This window comes from Acinonyx jubatus, chromosome E2, assembly GCF_027475565.1.
Source record: "Acinonyx jubatus isolate Ajub_Pintada_27869175 chromosome E2, VMU_Ajub_asm_v1.0, whole genome shotgun sequence".
In the NCBI taxonomy this organism is placed as follows: Eukaryota; Metazoa; Chordata; class Mammalia; order Carnivora; family Felidae; genus Acinonyx; species Acinonyx jubatus.
The window spans coordinates 19,404,047-19,417,623 of NC_069396.1; the positions used below are offsets into that span (position 1 = coordinate 19,404,047).

Here is a 13,577-nt window from a genome sequence, read left to right on the forward strand (position 1 = left end):
TGTGGGTAGGCATGAAGTGTATCCGACGTGTTAGATGGTGAGAGCTTTTGACTCCATTGAAAACATGTCTACTCTTTTAAAAAGGTTGCCACTTCCTCTGCCTTTCTCTGATGGTTTCTTAGCGATTCAGACTTGGGTTCAGCCACAGGCGGTCTCTTGAGGCGAGGAGGCACTCTTTTGTCTGCACATGTGTATGGATTCTTGCTTGCAACGAACGAGCCTGGAATAAGGCCTCCGTATATTATGTCCTGTGTGCGGTCCAAGCTCACCTCGTCGTGCAGACAATCATGTGCTGTTTGGAAGAAACTCCTCACCTCTCCACGTGTCTAAGAGGTGGCCCAAGTTCTAATCTCTGGCTGTGCAAGATTTTCTTTGAGTTCTCAGAACCAGCCCTAACGTAAGTAGTGTGTGGAGGCGATGTGTGGCCAATTTAGTGATTCTGGAAGGCAGTGATGACTTAAGTGGTTCCCACTGTGCCATCCGTGTTCAAAACCAGGCAACCGGGAAGTCATCCTGCTACTTCCCGACTGTCATTTTCTCCATATCTTGTTTACAGGAAAATAAGGACATTAAACAGGTAAAGGCAAAAAGCACTTTCTAGGTAAAGGCTACTGCCAATTGATTCTCTCTAGGAAAATAAAAAGTTGTTCTCTGCCCCAAGGGACTGTCATTAGCTTTTGAGGTCCCCAGACGCCTTTTTGGTTCCTAGTGAACTTTGCAGAACCCAGGACTTCTGTCTGCCTCAAATTTTTCTTACCTTATCAGCACCCACTCTCAGGACCAGCTGGGCAACAGACTGGAGAGTGGAGCAGGGGCAAGAATGGGAGGTGATAGGAGAGAGGGGCCCAGCACACCCAGACTGCGTGCCTCCGGGGAACTGGCCATCACCCTGCATGTGGTCACCGACCCAGGCCATTTTGAAAAAATGTGCTTGGTTAACTACCTTCCTGTTCTCTTGTCTCTGGAAAAGTGAGGGCTGAGGTTTGCATTCAGCCTGAGAGCCAAAGCTGGATGTCGGGACCAGTATGCCTTGGAGCTCTGGGTCGGCTCTTGAGGTCTGGACAGGGGACTCAGATTCTGGTTTGGGTCCACCTCAGAGAGGACGCAGACCTAACACAGGCCTCCTTGAGCTTTGTCACCTTTCCTGGCTTTTTATAAAATCTCGTGTTTCCTCCTCTCTCAGCAGATATTATTGAGATCATAAGAACTGTGTGGTTGAAAGGTTATTTGAAACATTTGACCCTGTCCATTGCTTTTATTTAGAAACTGTCCCTGATAGAAAATACCCTTAAACTCTGTTAGAGCTAGAAGAATTTTCTTCTGAAAATGAATGTTCCGTTTGACTTTTCCTTCACACCAGTAAGTGGCATTAGTGGCATTTATACACTCTTAGGCTTGAAACAGAGGAATGGGGCCGATGTGTTCTTCCTTCTTTGGTCTAGATTATATTTCTGTCCCATTTCAGTGCAATTTCTGAACCTTGGGGATTTTTTTTCCCTCTCTGGTTTTTCTTATCCCATAAATGTAACAATAAAGAAAAAAGTTACCTACAAGCCCACTGAGGTTGAAGCAACAGCAACTTGCCTAAAATAAAGTTTAGCTTATGGATCCTTGAATAGTGCATCTTGTTCCTAGGGTCAGTTTGTTTTCCGCATTTTCATGCCAAGACTTTAATTAGGGTGACCTGCTTGCTCATCTAGACACCTTGGAGCGGCAGGTTTTCCTTGGGATGCATTGTACGCAGAGGCCAGAGAGCCTTCATTAAGGAGTTAATAGACTGGACTCTAGTGGGCTGTCAGAACCTTTCTGGTTCCAATTTCCAGTAGGAACTGGTCTCAAATGACCTTAATCAGCTTTGTTGACAGGATTAGGGTGAGGTGAGGTTTCTTTTCATAATTGTGCCTCAGACCAGAGAAGGTAGGACACAGTTGATTCGGGTACTGGTTTGTATGGGACTCAGTCCAAAACTGTCACGTCGGAGTTGTCTCTGGAGAACGCTGCTGAACCCCAGTAGAAAGCATTTCCTGTTACCAGGAAATGAGGACAGTGTGGGGACCCGGTTGGTGCCTGTATCAAGCAGGGCCAGGTCTAACTGATGCCTGCCTCCTTCAGTGGGCCATTTTGCTTTCCTGCCTTTTCCAGAATTGATTTCGCAAGTTTCCCTTTCTGCAGAAGTGAAGGAGGCAAAGAATCAGAGCTTGAAGGGAGAATTGGCTGGTCCAAAGGCTGGGGGAAGGCTGGCTCATGGGGAAGGACGAGGGCAGGAGGCCCAGATGGATCCCCAAGCTGGCCTAGACCTGCACGGGGGCTGACTGCTTCCAGCTCCTTCACTCTGTAACCCGTTTAAAAATGGGTTTTCAAATCCTGCCTCATGATGAAACTGACATATGTGGATAAAACCAATGCTTTTGTTAACTTGATTTTGATGTGGTTCCAAGAGAATGTAGGGATCGAAACTATTTGTATATGTTGAAATCTGTAGGGGTTCGGGAACCCGTGGCAAAAACACTTAACTATTTATTACAGGTATGACTGTATTTTTTTTCCCCCGAAGTAAGTAATTCTGTCTTTGTATATTTTAAGACAAATAATAATCACTTCACCTTCGGTGCCTTCTGTGTGTCAGTCACATAAACACTTGTCAATCATGGAACTGAAAAAAAGATGTACATTTAGTTAAACCAGATGACACTATTTTTGTAGCATGATGTTAGATCGTGTCCTTTTAATATTGCTTTTAGCAATAATGGCTTTGAGGTTTAGCCATTATCCCTTTCAACTTCGTTATGTATTTTAAAAAAGAGAAAAAACCACACCCACCTTGGCTCTTCCTGTCTCCTCTCTGCTGCTTTCTCCCCAATGACTTGTTTCTGCTTATTTCAACAGTCTGAGAGTCAGCGTATATTTCTGTGAAATAATTAATCAGTATAACTGCATTTGGCATTTTTAAACCACTTGTTCAGTTAGGGAGAGCCACTGCTCGCCTCAAACGGTAAGAGGAAAGTGGTTCTGTAGAAAGGAAAAGCATGGAACATCCGTGGCGCTCTGATTTTCCCCTTTAGGTCTGACACAGCGAAGATCTCCCTTGCTGGCGGGCTGGTGAAGCAGAGGACCGGCTCAGGCCCACCTCCAGCCCTGCGTGGGAGAGAGGGGCTGCCCAAGGGGCCTCCGCTGACTTTGGTTTGTGGACTCCCCGGGGTGGGCTCAGTGGCCCTTTCTGGTTTTGCGCTGGGACAAAATAGACTCCCTGCTGTGAGGAGCTTGCTGACATTAGATAACGCTCTAGCTGCTCTGTCGGCTTTCCCACCCCTCCCATATCTATAGGACGGAGTTCTGTGTGAAGAAAATTCTTTGAGTGAACTAGCTGAGCCACTGCAAAATGAAGGAATGGATTTACTCAAACTGTAGCTTCTTTTTTGCCCTTTGGAAGGGCCAGAAGATGTCATTATTTTAACAGAGGAAATGAAATCAGATGGCTAATAGCTCCAATATGATTATTCATTGGTACTTGGCCGGGTGGCACTTTTGGGGGGCAATGTTAACTTAGTAACGATTACATTTTGCTTCTTAGAAGTCTTTTTCCTTTAATCATTTAGGCACAGCTGTGGGGCATTCTGAGGTGATGCCCATTTGGCAAACATTGGTTTATGCTGTTGGTGGCTTTCCTGGCTTCTCAAACCCTGGCTTGTAGGTTTGACTCTATCCATTTGGAGTGGTGTTGGGGCCCCAAAGCCTTTGCTCCTGTGGGTTTGTCCCCGACAGCAGACAGAGCCTCACGTTGCCCTCAGTTTTGCCCCTTTATTTCTTTTGAAGGACCTATTCTTCATGGTACTCGTCCTGATTGTTTTCATAGTGTTCAAATCTGTATTTTTGTATGTAGAGGGAAATAATTTTCTCAGCACTAATCGTTAATAAATATTGTATTAAATTGTCACGAAGGAGTTCTTGTTTAATAAATGGACATGTAAAAATGGCATTGTCTCCTCACTCCGACTTCCCTCCCGTCCCTTCAAAGGCCGCGGACCTAGTTCCCGAAACAAGCTTGTGAGGTGGTGGCTGAACACAGCCTGCCTCCGTGGCACAGGCCGGGGTATGGGTGTTGACAGGCAGCCTGGCTGGCTGAGCTGGGCAGGCAAGGTCCCACCGTGTACCCCTCTCAGTTTCTGCACATCAGCTTTCGGATGTATTTTCAGAACGTGTGTCAAAGCTGGGGCAGGATACCTGGGCCAAATGCCGACCCGGCGCTCTCCCAGTCTTCAAGTGTGGGGTCCCTCGTGCGACCAGTTTCCAAACCACGAGAGGCCCAGGTTCTGGCTATCTCAGAGGTGCCGTGGGTGGTTATCTGATAGATAAGTGAGAGGCCCTCCTCAAAGGGGCCATGATGATTTGGGCAAGTTCCTGAACCTTCTGTCAGTTTCCTGGACAGTGAAACAGGATCGTGTGAAGACTAGAGGAGAGCACAGGCGTCTGATGCTTAGGTGTGCCTGGTGTGGAGCAAATGTGCGTGTGCTATCGAAGCCTGGCGCTGTCGGGACTCACCGTGTACGTGCCCAGTCTGTGCTGAAGCGTGACCCTGGACCGCATGCTCTGGGGAGTGTGAGGGGTTTTCAAACACATACACTCTAAGCAGGTAGTCTGGTTTAATCCATTATGGCTTTTTTCACATGCAAGAGAAGAACAAAGGTTACAAATGCCCAAGACATGGGTCCATGTCTGGCTCATTCATGAGGCCTCTTGGGTCACAGGAAAGGCCATTTAAAGAAGCTACTGTTGTGTAAAAAAAAAAATTACATACAGTTACAAAATCCTATTGAACATACATACACTGCACAGGTCCTCAGGCGAACACAGAAGGCACATTTCACCTCTGGAGAGGTGGTCAGGAGACCTGCTCTGGGGTCGAGAAACACATCATGCTGAGTGCCTGGGAGCCTCTCGCCTGCTGGCGGGCAAGAGGGTTTGGCTGGGCCCGCCCAGCTACCCAGGACGCTGTCAGTTACTTCACTGTTAGGTACCCTCGCTCCTTTGGACCTAGTAAGCTAATCTACAACTGGCATGTTGCCCAGAGAAGACGTGGTTTCCGAGGGCGTGAGGTGCCCGTTACGGACCCGCTCTCTCCCAGATGAGAGCCAAGGTCAGTTTTCTCCCTGCTTCAAGAATGAAGAGGCAGGGGCGCCTGGGTGGTTCAGTTGGTTAATGGTCCGACTTGGGCTCAGGTCACAATTTCGAGGTTCATGAATTTGAGACCCTCGTCAGGCTCTGTGCTGACAGCTCAGAGCCTGGAGCCTGCTTTGGATTCTGTCTCCCTCCCTCTCTCGGCCCCTTCCCTGCTCATGCTCTGTCTTTCTCTCTCAAAAATAAACACTAAGAACAAAAACAAAAAGAAACGAAGAGGCAGCTGGTACTCCTTGAACAAAAGAATCTTAGAAGGATTATTCTCCACAAAGTGCCTGTTGTGAGCAAATGCAGACAAACCCCCCTGGGGCCCAGCAGGTTGGCCTTGTGGTGGTTTCTGCCCTACATCTACCTGCCCCCCCCCCCCCCCCCCCCCCCGCCAGCTTTGCAGCATGAGATGCCTCCCGTAACAAGGCTCCATCAGCTCTGTCCCCTTGTGCTGATTTTTGGCAGGGAGGTTACAAGGCTTAAGGTCTGCGGGGCAGAAATGAGAAGTGGCAGAATATTCACGAAGCCCCTGTGTATGGGGCGGTTGGACTGGGCTAAGCCAAGGGGTGCCGATTTGTATGCTGGGCTTGGGAACGTCACCTTGGGGCTGTGAGGAGGCTGGCTCCCTCAGCAACTCCCACTGCTGCTGAGGTCACAGCCTCTCTCCCAACACACACGGTCCCCTGACCACGTCCCGGCTCTTCTGGTCAGAAGGTGCAGCAGTCAAGGCCCATGAGGCTCGGGTTGCCAGGGCAGGGTAGGCCTTCAGTCAGAGTCAGAGTCGGAATTCTCTTCTGAAAGGAAAGGAAAGCAAAGAGGATGCTTGGTGGGAGCTTCCAGACCAGCGGTGCCTGGAAGCTGTTTCTGGGGAGATTGGCTGGGTTTCTGGCTGTTGGCTGGAGCTCTGGACTCAGGCCCCTCCTGCAGCTGACTGTGATGGTGGTATCTACTTGGTGTGAAGGCTGCCCTCCCCCCCAACACCCGTGCCTGGGACCTGGGACAGGCGGTTGCTGTCACCTCCAGGGCATGGCCACGTGGAGGGGGTGGAGCCCGGATGCCTCTGCTCTAGGCTCTCCCCTGTCATCCTGGGCTACTCTCACTTCGGGGTGTCAGGGAGGTATGTCTACACCCCAAACCCAACCCTACTCTGCAATTCAGCAGGGAAAGGTGGGGACAGCTATTTTCTGGCCCAAGAAACTAAAATATACTAGAAAATAAGGAAGCCTCTTTTTAGCCACCTTATAGTTTCCATCCTCCTTGCCCCAATCCTAATTTTATATAGTAATCAGACACATTTTATAACGTTAAGGGCCTATCTATGCAGTGTAACTCCAAGGTTCCTAGAATCCCAATACTGAAGACTACTCTATAGAGCCTTCTGGAACCTTCAGGAAGGAAAAGCACCTAAGTCATAAACCTCCCGCACCTCCCCCAGCAGTGCCAATTGCTATTTTCAGGGAGGGACCAATCTCTGTCCCTTAGAACCCCAGTCAGTCCTCATACTGTTCCTGGGTCATGGACAAGCTCAGAGAGCCTCCATAAACCTTAACTCCCTGTGCCAAGGGCTGGACTGGCATGACTTTGTGGTTTTGCTGTAGTCATTCTAACACATAAGCTAGGAATACTTTTATAGCAAAAAAAATTACTATATATAACTATGTACCTTCAAATATTTAAAGCTCACAAAATATTCAAACACATGTCTCCACTGCTACTTCCTACTCGTCCACTAGAGTGGTTGTCTAGAAGCATCCATAGCAGGCAGGCAACTGGTAAGCAGGTCACAAAGACCTAAGGAAAACATCTAGGAACATTTAACCTAGCTTTAGCCTTAGTATGGGATGGGACGAGATGAGCCTCATATATTTTTAGCAGAAGGGTGGGTTCTGCTGGCTCATAAGCCTGACTGAGCTTGTTTCGGTGCTGCAGGTAAGGAGGAGAGCTTGGTTCTCTGGTCCCTGAGCCACAGGCAGGTGAGATTGGGGTGGGGGGTGGGCAGGTGCCTTGGTCCTGCCGGTGGCAGCTCTGCAGCCCAGTGACTGGCTACCCCCGGGGGCTCATCAGCGAAGGTGTCACAGAAGAGGAGCGCCAGGCCTGCCCTCAGCTCACCATTCCTGCAAGGGCAGCGTCCCTGGAGAGCCAGCTGCATGAAGGAGCAGGAGAACCAGGCTGCAAAGACACTCTCGGCCTGTGGGGATGCTCCTCCTGGAGCCGCAAACTGGCTGGGTATCCCTCAGGGAGAGCAGGGTCCCCAGGGGTGATAAGCCACGTTCCCAGGTAAAAACCCACAGGGTGGCCACCCACCTTCTGCCTTGTCAGCTGTGTTCTCGTCTGCGGAGTCCCCTTGTTTGAGAAATTTGGCCACATCATTAAAGATCAGATAGAAGTCAATTGCAAACACGATGGTGGCAAAGAAGCCAAACACCTGTGGGATAGGACACAAGGTGGATGGAGTCCATCATCAGGAGCTGGGAGTCCCTGGTCCGAGAGCCTGGGAACGGGGGGATGGGGGGGCCGGCCCGAGAAGCTACCACCTGGCTTTATCTGCTTGGAAAAGCAGCTCCGATTGGCAAGCACAGACCCCTCCCGGTACCAACAAGGAGGAACATGAGCTGTTATCTTGGCTGGGCAAACAGCCTTCAAAACTCAGTGTGGATTAAATCTCCAATAAGAGGACTTTGGAATAGCTGAGATCCACGTGAAGCCCCGAGGGGCCTAAGCTGGGACAGACTGTGCCCCAGCCACAGAGTGTCCAAGGGGCATCTGGGGTGGGGTGAACCCAAGGGGGCGTTGCTGGACAACCCCTTCCAGGGAGAGGGCGGCTACTCACCCCAGCTGCTTTGGAAGCCCCGTCTGAGTACTTGGCAACAGCTGTGATGGAGATGGCGAAGTAGATGAGGGCTGCTGTGACGCAGCGCAGGAAGTCCTGGGGAGCGGTGGGCACAGTCACTGCCCTGGCCTCCCAGGAGTGGAGGACAGCACTGGGGAGGGGCAGCTGGGAGCCCAGGCAGGGGACAGGGGCTCAGAAGGGCACCAGGTGGCAGGAATGGGGCTGGAACCCACTGTTGGCCAGGGGATGATGGGCCCGGCAGCCTGGAAACACAGCTGGCCCCGCAGATCTGGCATCCTCGGGCTCTCTGTTTGCACTCCCTGGTCCTCGTCCCACCCCCATTCCTGCCCCTGCCTAGGTGCCCCTGCGGGCTTCGAGCAGCTGAGGCCGCCTTGTCCCCGGTCCAGCTGGCCATCCACTGCCCCGTGGACAACAGGCTGCACCTGCCCTGTGGCTTGGCCCACATGCAGGTCTCCCTGTTCCCTAAGAAAGGGGAAGTTGGAAACCTGCTCATCTGCTCCCTGCTTGCTCTCCAACGGGGAGAACTGGCCCTGGGCTTCACTGTGCCACATACTTGCGGCAGATCCATTTATGCATCATGGTTTCTGCTCCCCTGTCTCTACAATGGGGACACGGGTTGTAGCCCATCAGGAAGTATATGGGATACGAAGTCAAGAGACCAGGGTTGAATGGCAGCCTTTCTGCCCCTTTTCAAACAGCAAGGTTTGAGGTGGGGCTCTGAGGCCTCCCAAGGTGACAAAACGAGTTGCCAGATGGCTAAGGCCTGGGCAAGCCCCGCAAGCCCTCAGTTAACCTGCCTTGCCCTTTTGGAAATGGCTTGAATTCCTGCGGCAGAGGCTCATTCCGGCAGGCCCAGCTCGGAACACCAGCGCCACCTGGTGGCCAGGGGCCATGATGCCGGCTAAGGTTCCCTGCCTCAGGGAGGGGCACTGGAGGCCCTGGAGGTTAAGGCAACCTGCTCTGGGTCACACGGCTGTTGAGTGGTGGGGCCTGGCTCCAACCTAAGGCAAACAGCCCCTCCAGCACAGTGAAAGGTGAGGGCCGAAATGCAGCCAAACCCCTCCCTCCTGGGGCCCAGCCCTCACCATCATGGGCCAGCACAATCCCTGCCACTTGTCATTCAGCTGCATGGCATCAGCAAAGAGGAAGTAGAGGGCCAGCAGGAACTCCAGCAGGGGTGCCGCGAGGAAGGCGGATGCAGAGGATGCCACATAGCAGACAAAGGTGATGAACGACAGACCCTGGAGGTGAGGCAAGGGAAAGTCAGTGCCCTTGCACAACCCCTGGCCCAGTGCTCTGCAGTCAGGAACAGGGGAGGTGACCTGCCCACAGTCCCACAACTGCCAGGATTAGAACCCTGTCGTGGGGCGCTGGCCCACACCCGCGCTGCCCCCTAAGCCCCTGGGCATGGCTCTGCATCTGGACCCTTCACCAGCTCCCTGCCAGGACCCAGTCAGGAAGCCCCAGCTTCTCATGTGTGTCCAGCGCCAGCACTCCCCACCCCCACCCGGCCAGGCTGCCTCCTACAGCTGCTCACCCCATCCCCACCCCAGCGGGCTCTAAGGCAGAAACCACCCAACAGGGCCCCCAGCTCAGATGGCGTCCAACAGGGCAAATCAAACCTAAGCAGTCACTAAGCAGGAACCAGTTTCAAAAAATTACCCCCAACTCCCCAAAATGTAAATGTTAGCTGAAAAAATATATAAATCTGGAGCTTTAGTTAATGATATGCATGCTGAAGTGTTCAGAGGTAAAATGTACTGATGCGGGCAAAGTATATTTTTACTTTGCATCAAAAACTAAATTCGCTTGGTGGACAGGTAAATGGGTAAGATATGTGATAAAGCAAGCATGGCGGTGGGTATATGGGCACTAACAGTAAAACCGTTCGGGTTTTTTAGAGATTTGCAAATTTTCATAAGAAGAAAAAAACATCCAGGAGGGAGTGTTGACCCTGACACTTGAGGCCCTGCTGCATCACCCCTCCAGCCTTTGTGAAAAGGGCACACTGCATTAAGGAGTAAGAATTGGAGTTCTCCGCAGCCCTCCACATGTGCTGTGGGTGGGAACTGATGCAGGAAGATGCGGAGGCCCCTAGCTAGTTCTGCAGACCATGTGGTGCGCTGCAGGGCAGACCACGCTGACTGACGGGGCTGTTGTTCCCCAGGCCAGTGCCCGCTGAGGTCTGTGGGATGTTCACAACCACCTATGCACAGGTGCTTGCTCACAGCCCACTTTACAGATGAGAAAACAGGTGCAGACAGGTGAAGTGACGTTTGCTCAGTGTCATGCAATAAAAAAGGCACCAGAATTTGAACCCAGGGCTGGCTGACCACACAGCTATAGTTCTTGCCCCACGGTTGCTGGCCTTTACCTGTCCTGGTTTCTGTCACTATGGCTGGGCTGGGCTCAGCATGCCCATGGTTGAGTAGCTTGGAGTGGGGCCTAGGGGCCCTGGAGGGACACCCAGATGCCACACAGGAAACACTGTGGCTGCTTCAGACAAATGCACTTCAGACAAATGAAGAGATCCCGGGGAGTCCCCAGGGCACAAGTCAGCCCTGAACATGGCCATGGAAGTAGCTAAGTTCAAGTGGAACAGATGGGAAATAAAGGCATAGAGAGAGGTCTCCCAGGAAAGCAAGTCCATGGGACCCCGACCAAATTCTGTCCCCAGCTGTACTTCCTCAAGAGAGGGCTGTTCTTGTGTCTCTCCCCTTCCTGTCCACCGCCCCCAAAGCCAGATTTTGGGGATCCCCCCTCTCCATTCTTGTTTCCTCATTCCCTAATTCCTGGTGGCTACTTCCTTGCCTTTCCCGTCCATGTCCAGTCTCCCTACTTGCTGGGGCCTGGAGGCAGCCGGAGGTGACCAGAGGGAGCCAAGAGGGACCAGAATGGCTCCCCTGTGTCTTCAGTGATCACCCCTAACCCTTCCTCCCTACTTCTTTATCTTCCTAGGTCTGGATTCCTGACACCCAGCTATGTGCCAAGGGCTTCCTCTATGAGGTGGGCTGAGTGGGTTGGGATTGGGGCCCCTCAGTGGCCTGTGGATTAAAGGCTTCTCTGCAAAAGAGGTTCCCATCAATTTCCAGGGCTGAACTGGCATCTGTCCGCTCAAAGTCTGCCTCCTGCTTGCTGAGTCAAGTGACTGCGACGCGGGCCGGGGACATCTGCCCCGGGCAGTAGGAAGAAGTGTGGGGGCAGCAGCCTCCTTCCTCTGATCTCCACTCCCATCCTTGGTGTCACCCAGCCCTCAAGTGACCCACCTGTCAAATCCCCTATGCTCTGGCCTCAGCTTTCTTGTCTGCAAAGTGGGAGTAAGGATAGGGGCTGTCAAACTGCTGGGAAATCTAAGGTACAAGAGCTCCTCCCTACTTCGCCTTCCCTGTGCCCGGCCTCTTCCTCCCCGGTACTGCACGGAGGACAGCACCAACCCCCCACCCCACACACTTGACTGCGCCGGAGTTTTCGGAGTGTCCCGAAGACAAAGGCCTGACGGGCAGGGGTGGGGGTTGCGAAAAGGAGGAAGGAGTCGGAGGGGGCGGGGCGGCTGGATCCAAGCGAGGGAGGGGAGGAGGAGGATGAAGTCACCCCGCTGGGTTCCCGCCCCGGCCCCGTGCACCCGGGGGGAGGGGTCTGCCTGCGAGCCTTAGCCTCACCCAGTCCCGGGGGTCCCCTTCCCCACTACCCGCTGTTCCCCGTCTCAGCTGGCAGGAGTCCACTCTGGCCTCTGCCCCGCAGCTCGAGGCCCGGCCGGCCCTCCCTGCGCCCAGGAAAGCGGGCAAGAGCGCAGAGAACTGACCCTGGCCCCCCACCCGAGCGTCGTGAAGCGCCGAAGGGGCCCAGTTCCTCCCGGGGCGCAGCCAGGGATGGCAGGAGGGTTTGCGGAGCGGAGCGCCCGCGATGGAGGCCAGAAGATGCAGGGACGCAACCCGTCTCGGGGGCCCAGCGAGAGCGGGGGCGCCCGGAGTCACACAGAGCTGGGTTGGGTTTCCAGTGGCCCGGCCGTCGCGTGGACGGGACCCGGCCCCAGGCTTCTCAACGGGTCCCCCATGTTGGTTTAAGGAGCCGGGAGGGCCTGGATTCAGACCCCATCTCGCCTCGGTCTCGTGCGCTGAGGGTCAGCGCCACCCGACGCCTGGGGAATGCACCCAGATCCGCCCGCCTTCCTCGGCTCCGAGGGGTTGGCGGGGCCGAGAGTCTCGACGGCGCCTCCGCGGACCCGGGCCCCAGCCCCGGCCCCGCGTCGCACTCACCGACTCTGCCAGCAGGAGGCGGCCTTTGAGCGAGCAGAGGTAGGCGCGCGCCGGCAGGAGGGCGCGGAGCCCGGGCATCGCCGCGCCCGGCGGGGAGCGTCCGGCGCGCGCCGGGGCCGGGTCGGGGTCCGGGTCGGGTTCCTGGTCTGGGGGCCACATGGCGGCGGCGGCCGGGACCGAGGCGCGGCCCCGCTCCCTCACCCCGCGCCCGGGAGGGAAGCGGAAACCCAGACAGTGCGGAAGGAGAAAAAGGCGAGACCCGAGAGCGGGGAGCATCCCCCCCGCCGCCCCGCCCCGCCCCCGCCCCGCCCCGCCCCTCCACTCCTGCTCTGCCCCCTCCTCCCGTCCTCTCAGTCTCCAGCTCCCCCGCCGTCCCGCTCCCTTCCGCTCCGCCCCCCCTCCTCTCCTACTTCTCTTGGCTCCCGGCTGCCGGTTCTGCGGTTCTTGGTGCTGGGCTGGGGCCTCCTTAGACGCCCGCACTCTCCCCTCACCCGCGAGACCTTCTTAATTGCCGTCCCTGAACACCCCGTCGGGGATTCCATTCCCTGCTTCGGGCTGTGTACTCGCGCTGCGTCCTCTAGCTTCCTGCCCGCGTCACTGCTTGTGTCCGGGACCCAGAAACTGAAGCGCCCAAACTGCAAGACCTCTGTCTGGTCCCCCTGCGGCGCTTTAATCGCGCTGTCAGCTCCCCGACCTCACTCTCTCTTTCTCCCCTAGCCTGCCCTCCCATCCCTGGCCAGACCATCTCCTGGGCCTCTGCATTGGCTGTCCTGGCCTGCCCTCTGCTCCCTCTCCCTGTTCATCCCTGGAGGACACCCAGATGGCGCCTGAGCCCCAGTGAAGGGCACTGCCATCCATCCTTCCACCCCAAGATCTGAGCCTGGGGCTGTCCTCGTTCTCCCTCACCGTCACCATCAGTCCGTGACCAGGCCTGCACATCTTCATGTTCTAAAGCTTTGTTTCTGTTCACTACTCACCGCCACCAAGGCCCCGACTACGTCCCAGAGTACTCCTGCCTCCTCCCTGGACTCCTAGGAGGGTGTCTTTAAGAGGCCTCTCTGCTTCCTTCCTTGGCAGCCAGAAGGATGCTTAAATCTTCAATCAGGATCACCTCCATTTCCCTTACCCCCCAAATCTTGGGAGTTTCCCATCTTGCTCAGAGTCTTGGTAAAGAGCCTAAAACCATAATCTCTTGCTGTCCTCTGCTCCTTGTCTCTCCCACTCACAGACTTTCTTACAGTTTCTTGAACAAGCCATGCTCCCTCCTACCACGGGGCCTTTGTACATGCTGACCCTGCTACCTGGAA

The 13,577-nt window shown here is 54.3% G+C and overlaps 1 protein-coding gene across 3 annotated transcripts; it reads right to left on the reverse strand.

Moving 5' to 3' along the window:
• Positions 1 to 4,626: 4,626 nt before the first annotated feature.
• CMTM3 (CKLF like MARVEL transmembrane domain containing 3) lies at positions 4,627 to 12,552 on the reverse strand. 3 transcript variants are annotated; one of them, XM_027055243.2, is made up of 5 exons: positions 12,271 to 12,526; positions 9,100 to 9,255; positions 7,994 to 8,089; positions 7,468 to 7,588; positions 4,627 to 5,957 (listed from the first exon to the last, which is right to left on the reverse strand). In XM_027055243.2, exons 1-5 carry the CDS (start codon positions 12,427 to 12,429, stop codon positions 5,929 to 5,931), a joined length of 561 nt encoding a protein of 186 aa, XP_026911044.1. In that variant the 5' UTR covers positions 12,430 to 12,526; the 3' UTR covers positions 4,627 to 5,928. The 3 variants fall into 3 exon arrangements, with proteins under 3 accessions (XP_026911044.1, XP_026911045.1, XP_053066697.1); XM_027055244.2 differs by lacking the exon at positions 7,468 to 7,588 and having other exon boundaries at positions 12,271 to 12,536; XM_053210722.1 differs by lacking the exons at positions 7,468 to 7,588; positions 9,100 to 9,255 and having other exon boundaries at positions 12,271 to 12,552.
• Positions 12,553 to 13,577: the final 1,025 nt, after the last annotated feature.

Coding starts and splice junctions, on each gene's coding strand:
- CMTM3 (XM_027055243.2), bottom strand. CDS start 12,429: ATGTGGCCCCCAGACCAGGAACCCGACCCGGACCCCGACCCGGCCCCG. Junction 8,090..9,099: donor GATTGTGCTGGCCCATGATG/GTGAGGGCTGGG, acceptor ACCGCTCCCCAG/GACTTCCTGCGCTGCGTCAC. Junction 5,958..7,467: donor CACAGCTGACAAGGCAGAAG/GTGGGTGGCCAC, acceptor CTTTCCTTTCAG/AAGAGAATTCCGACTCTGAC.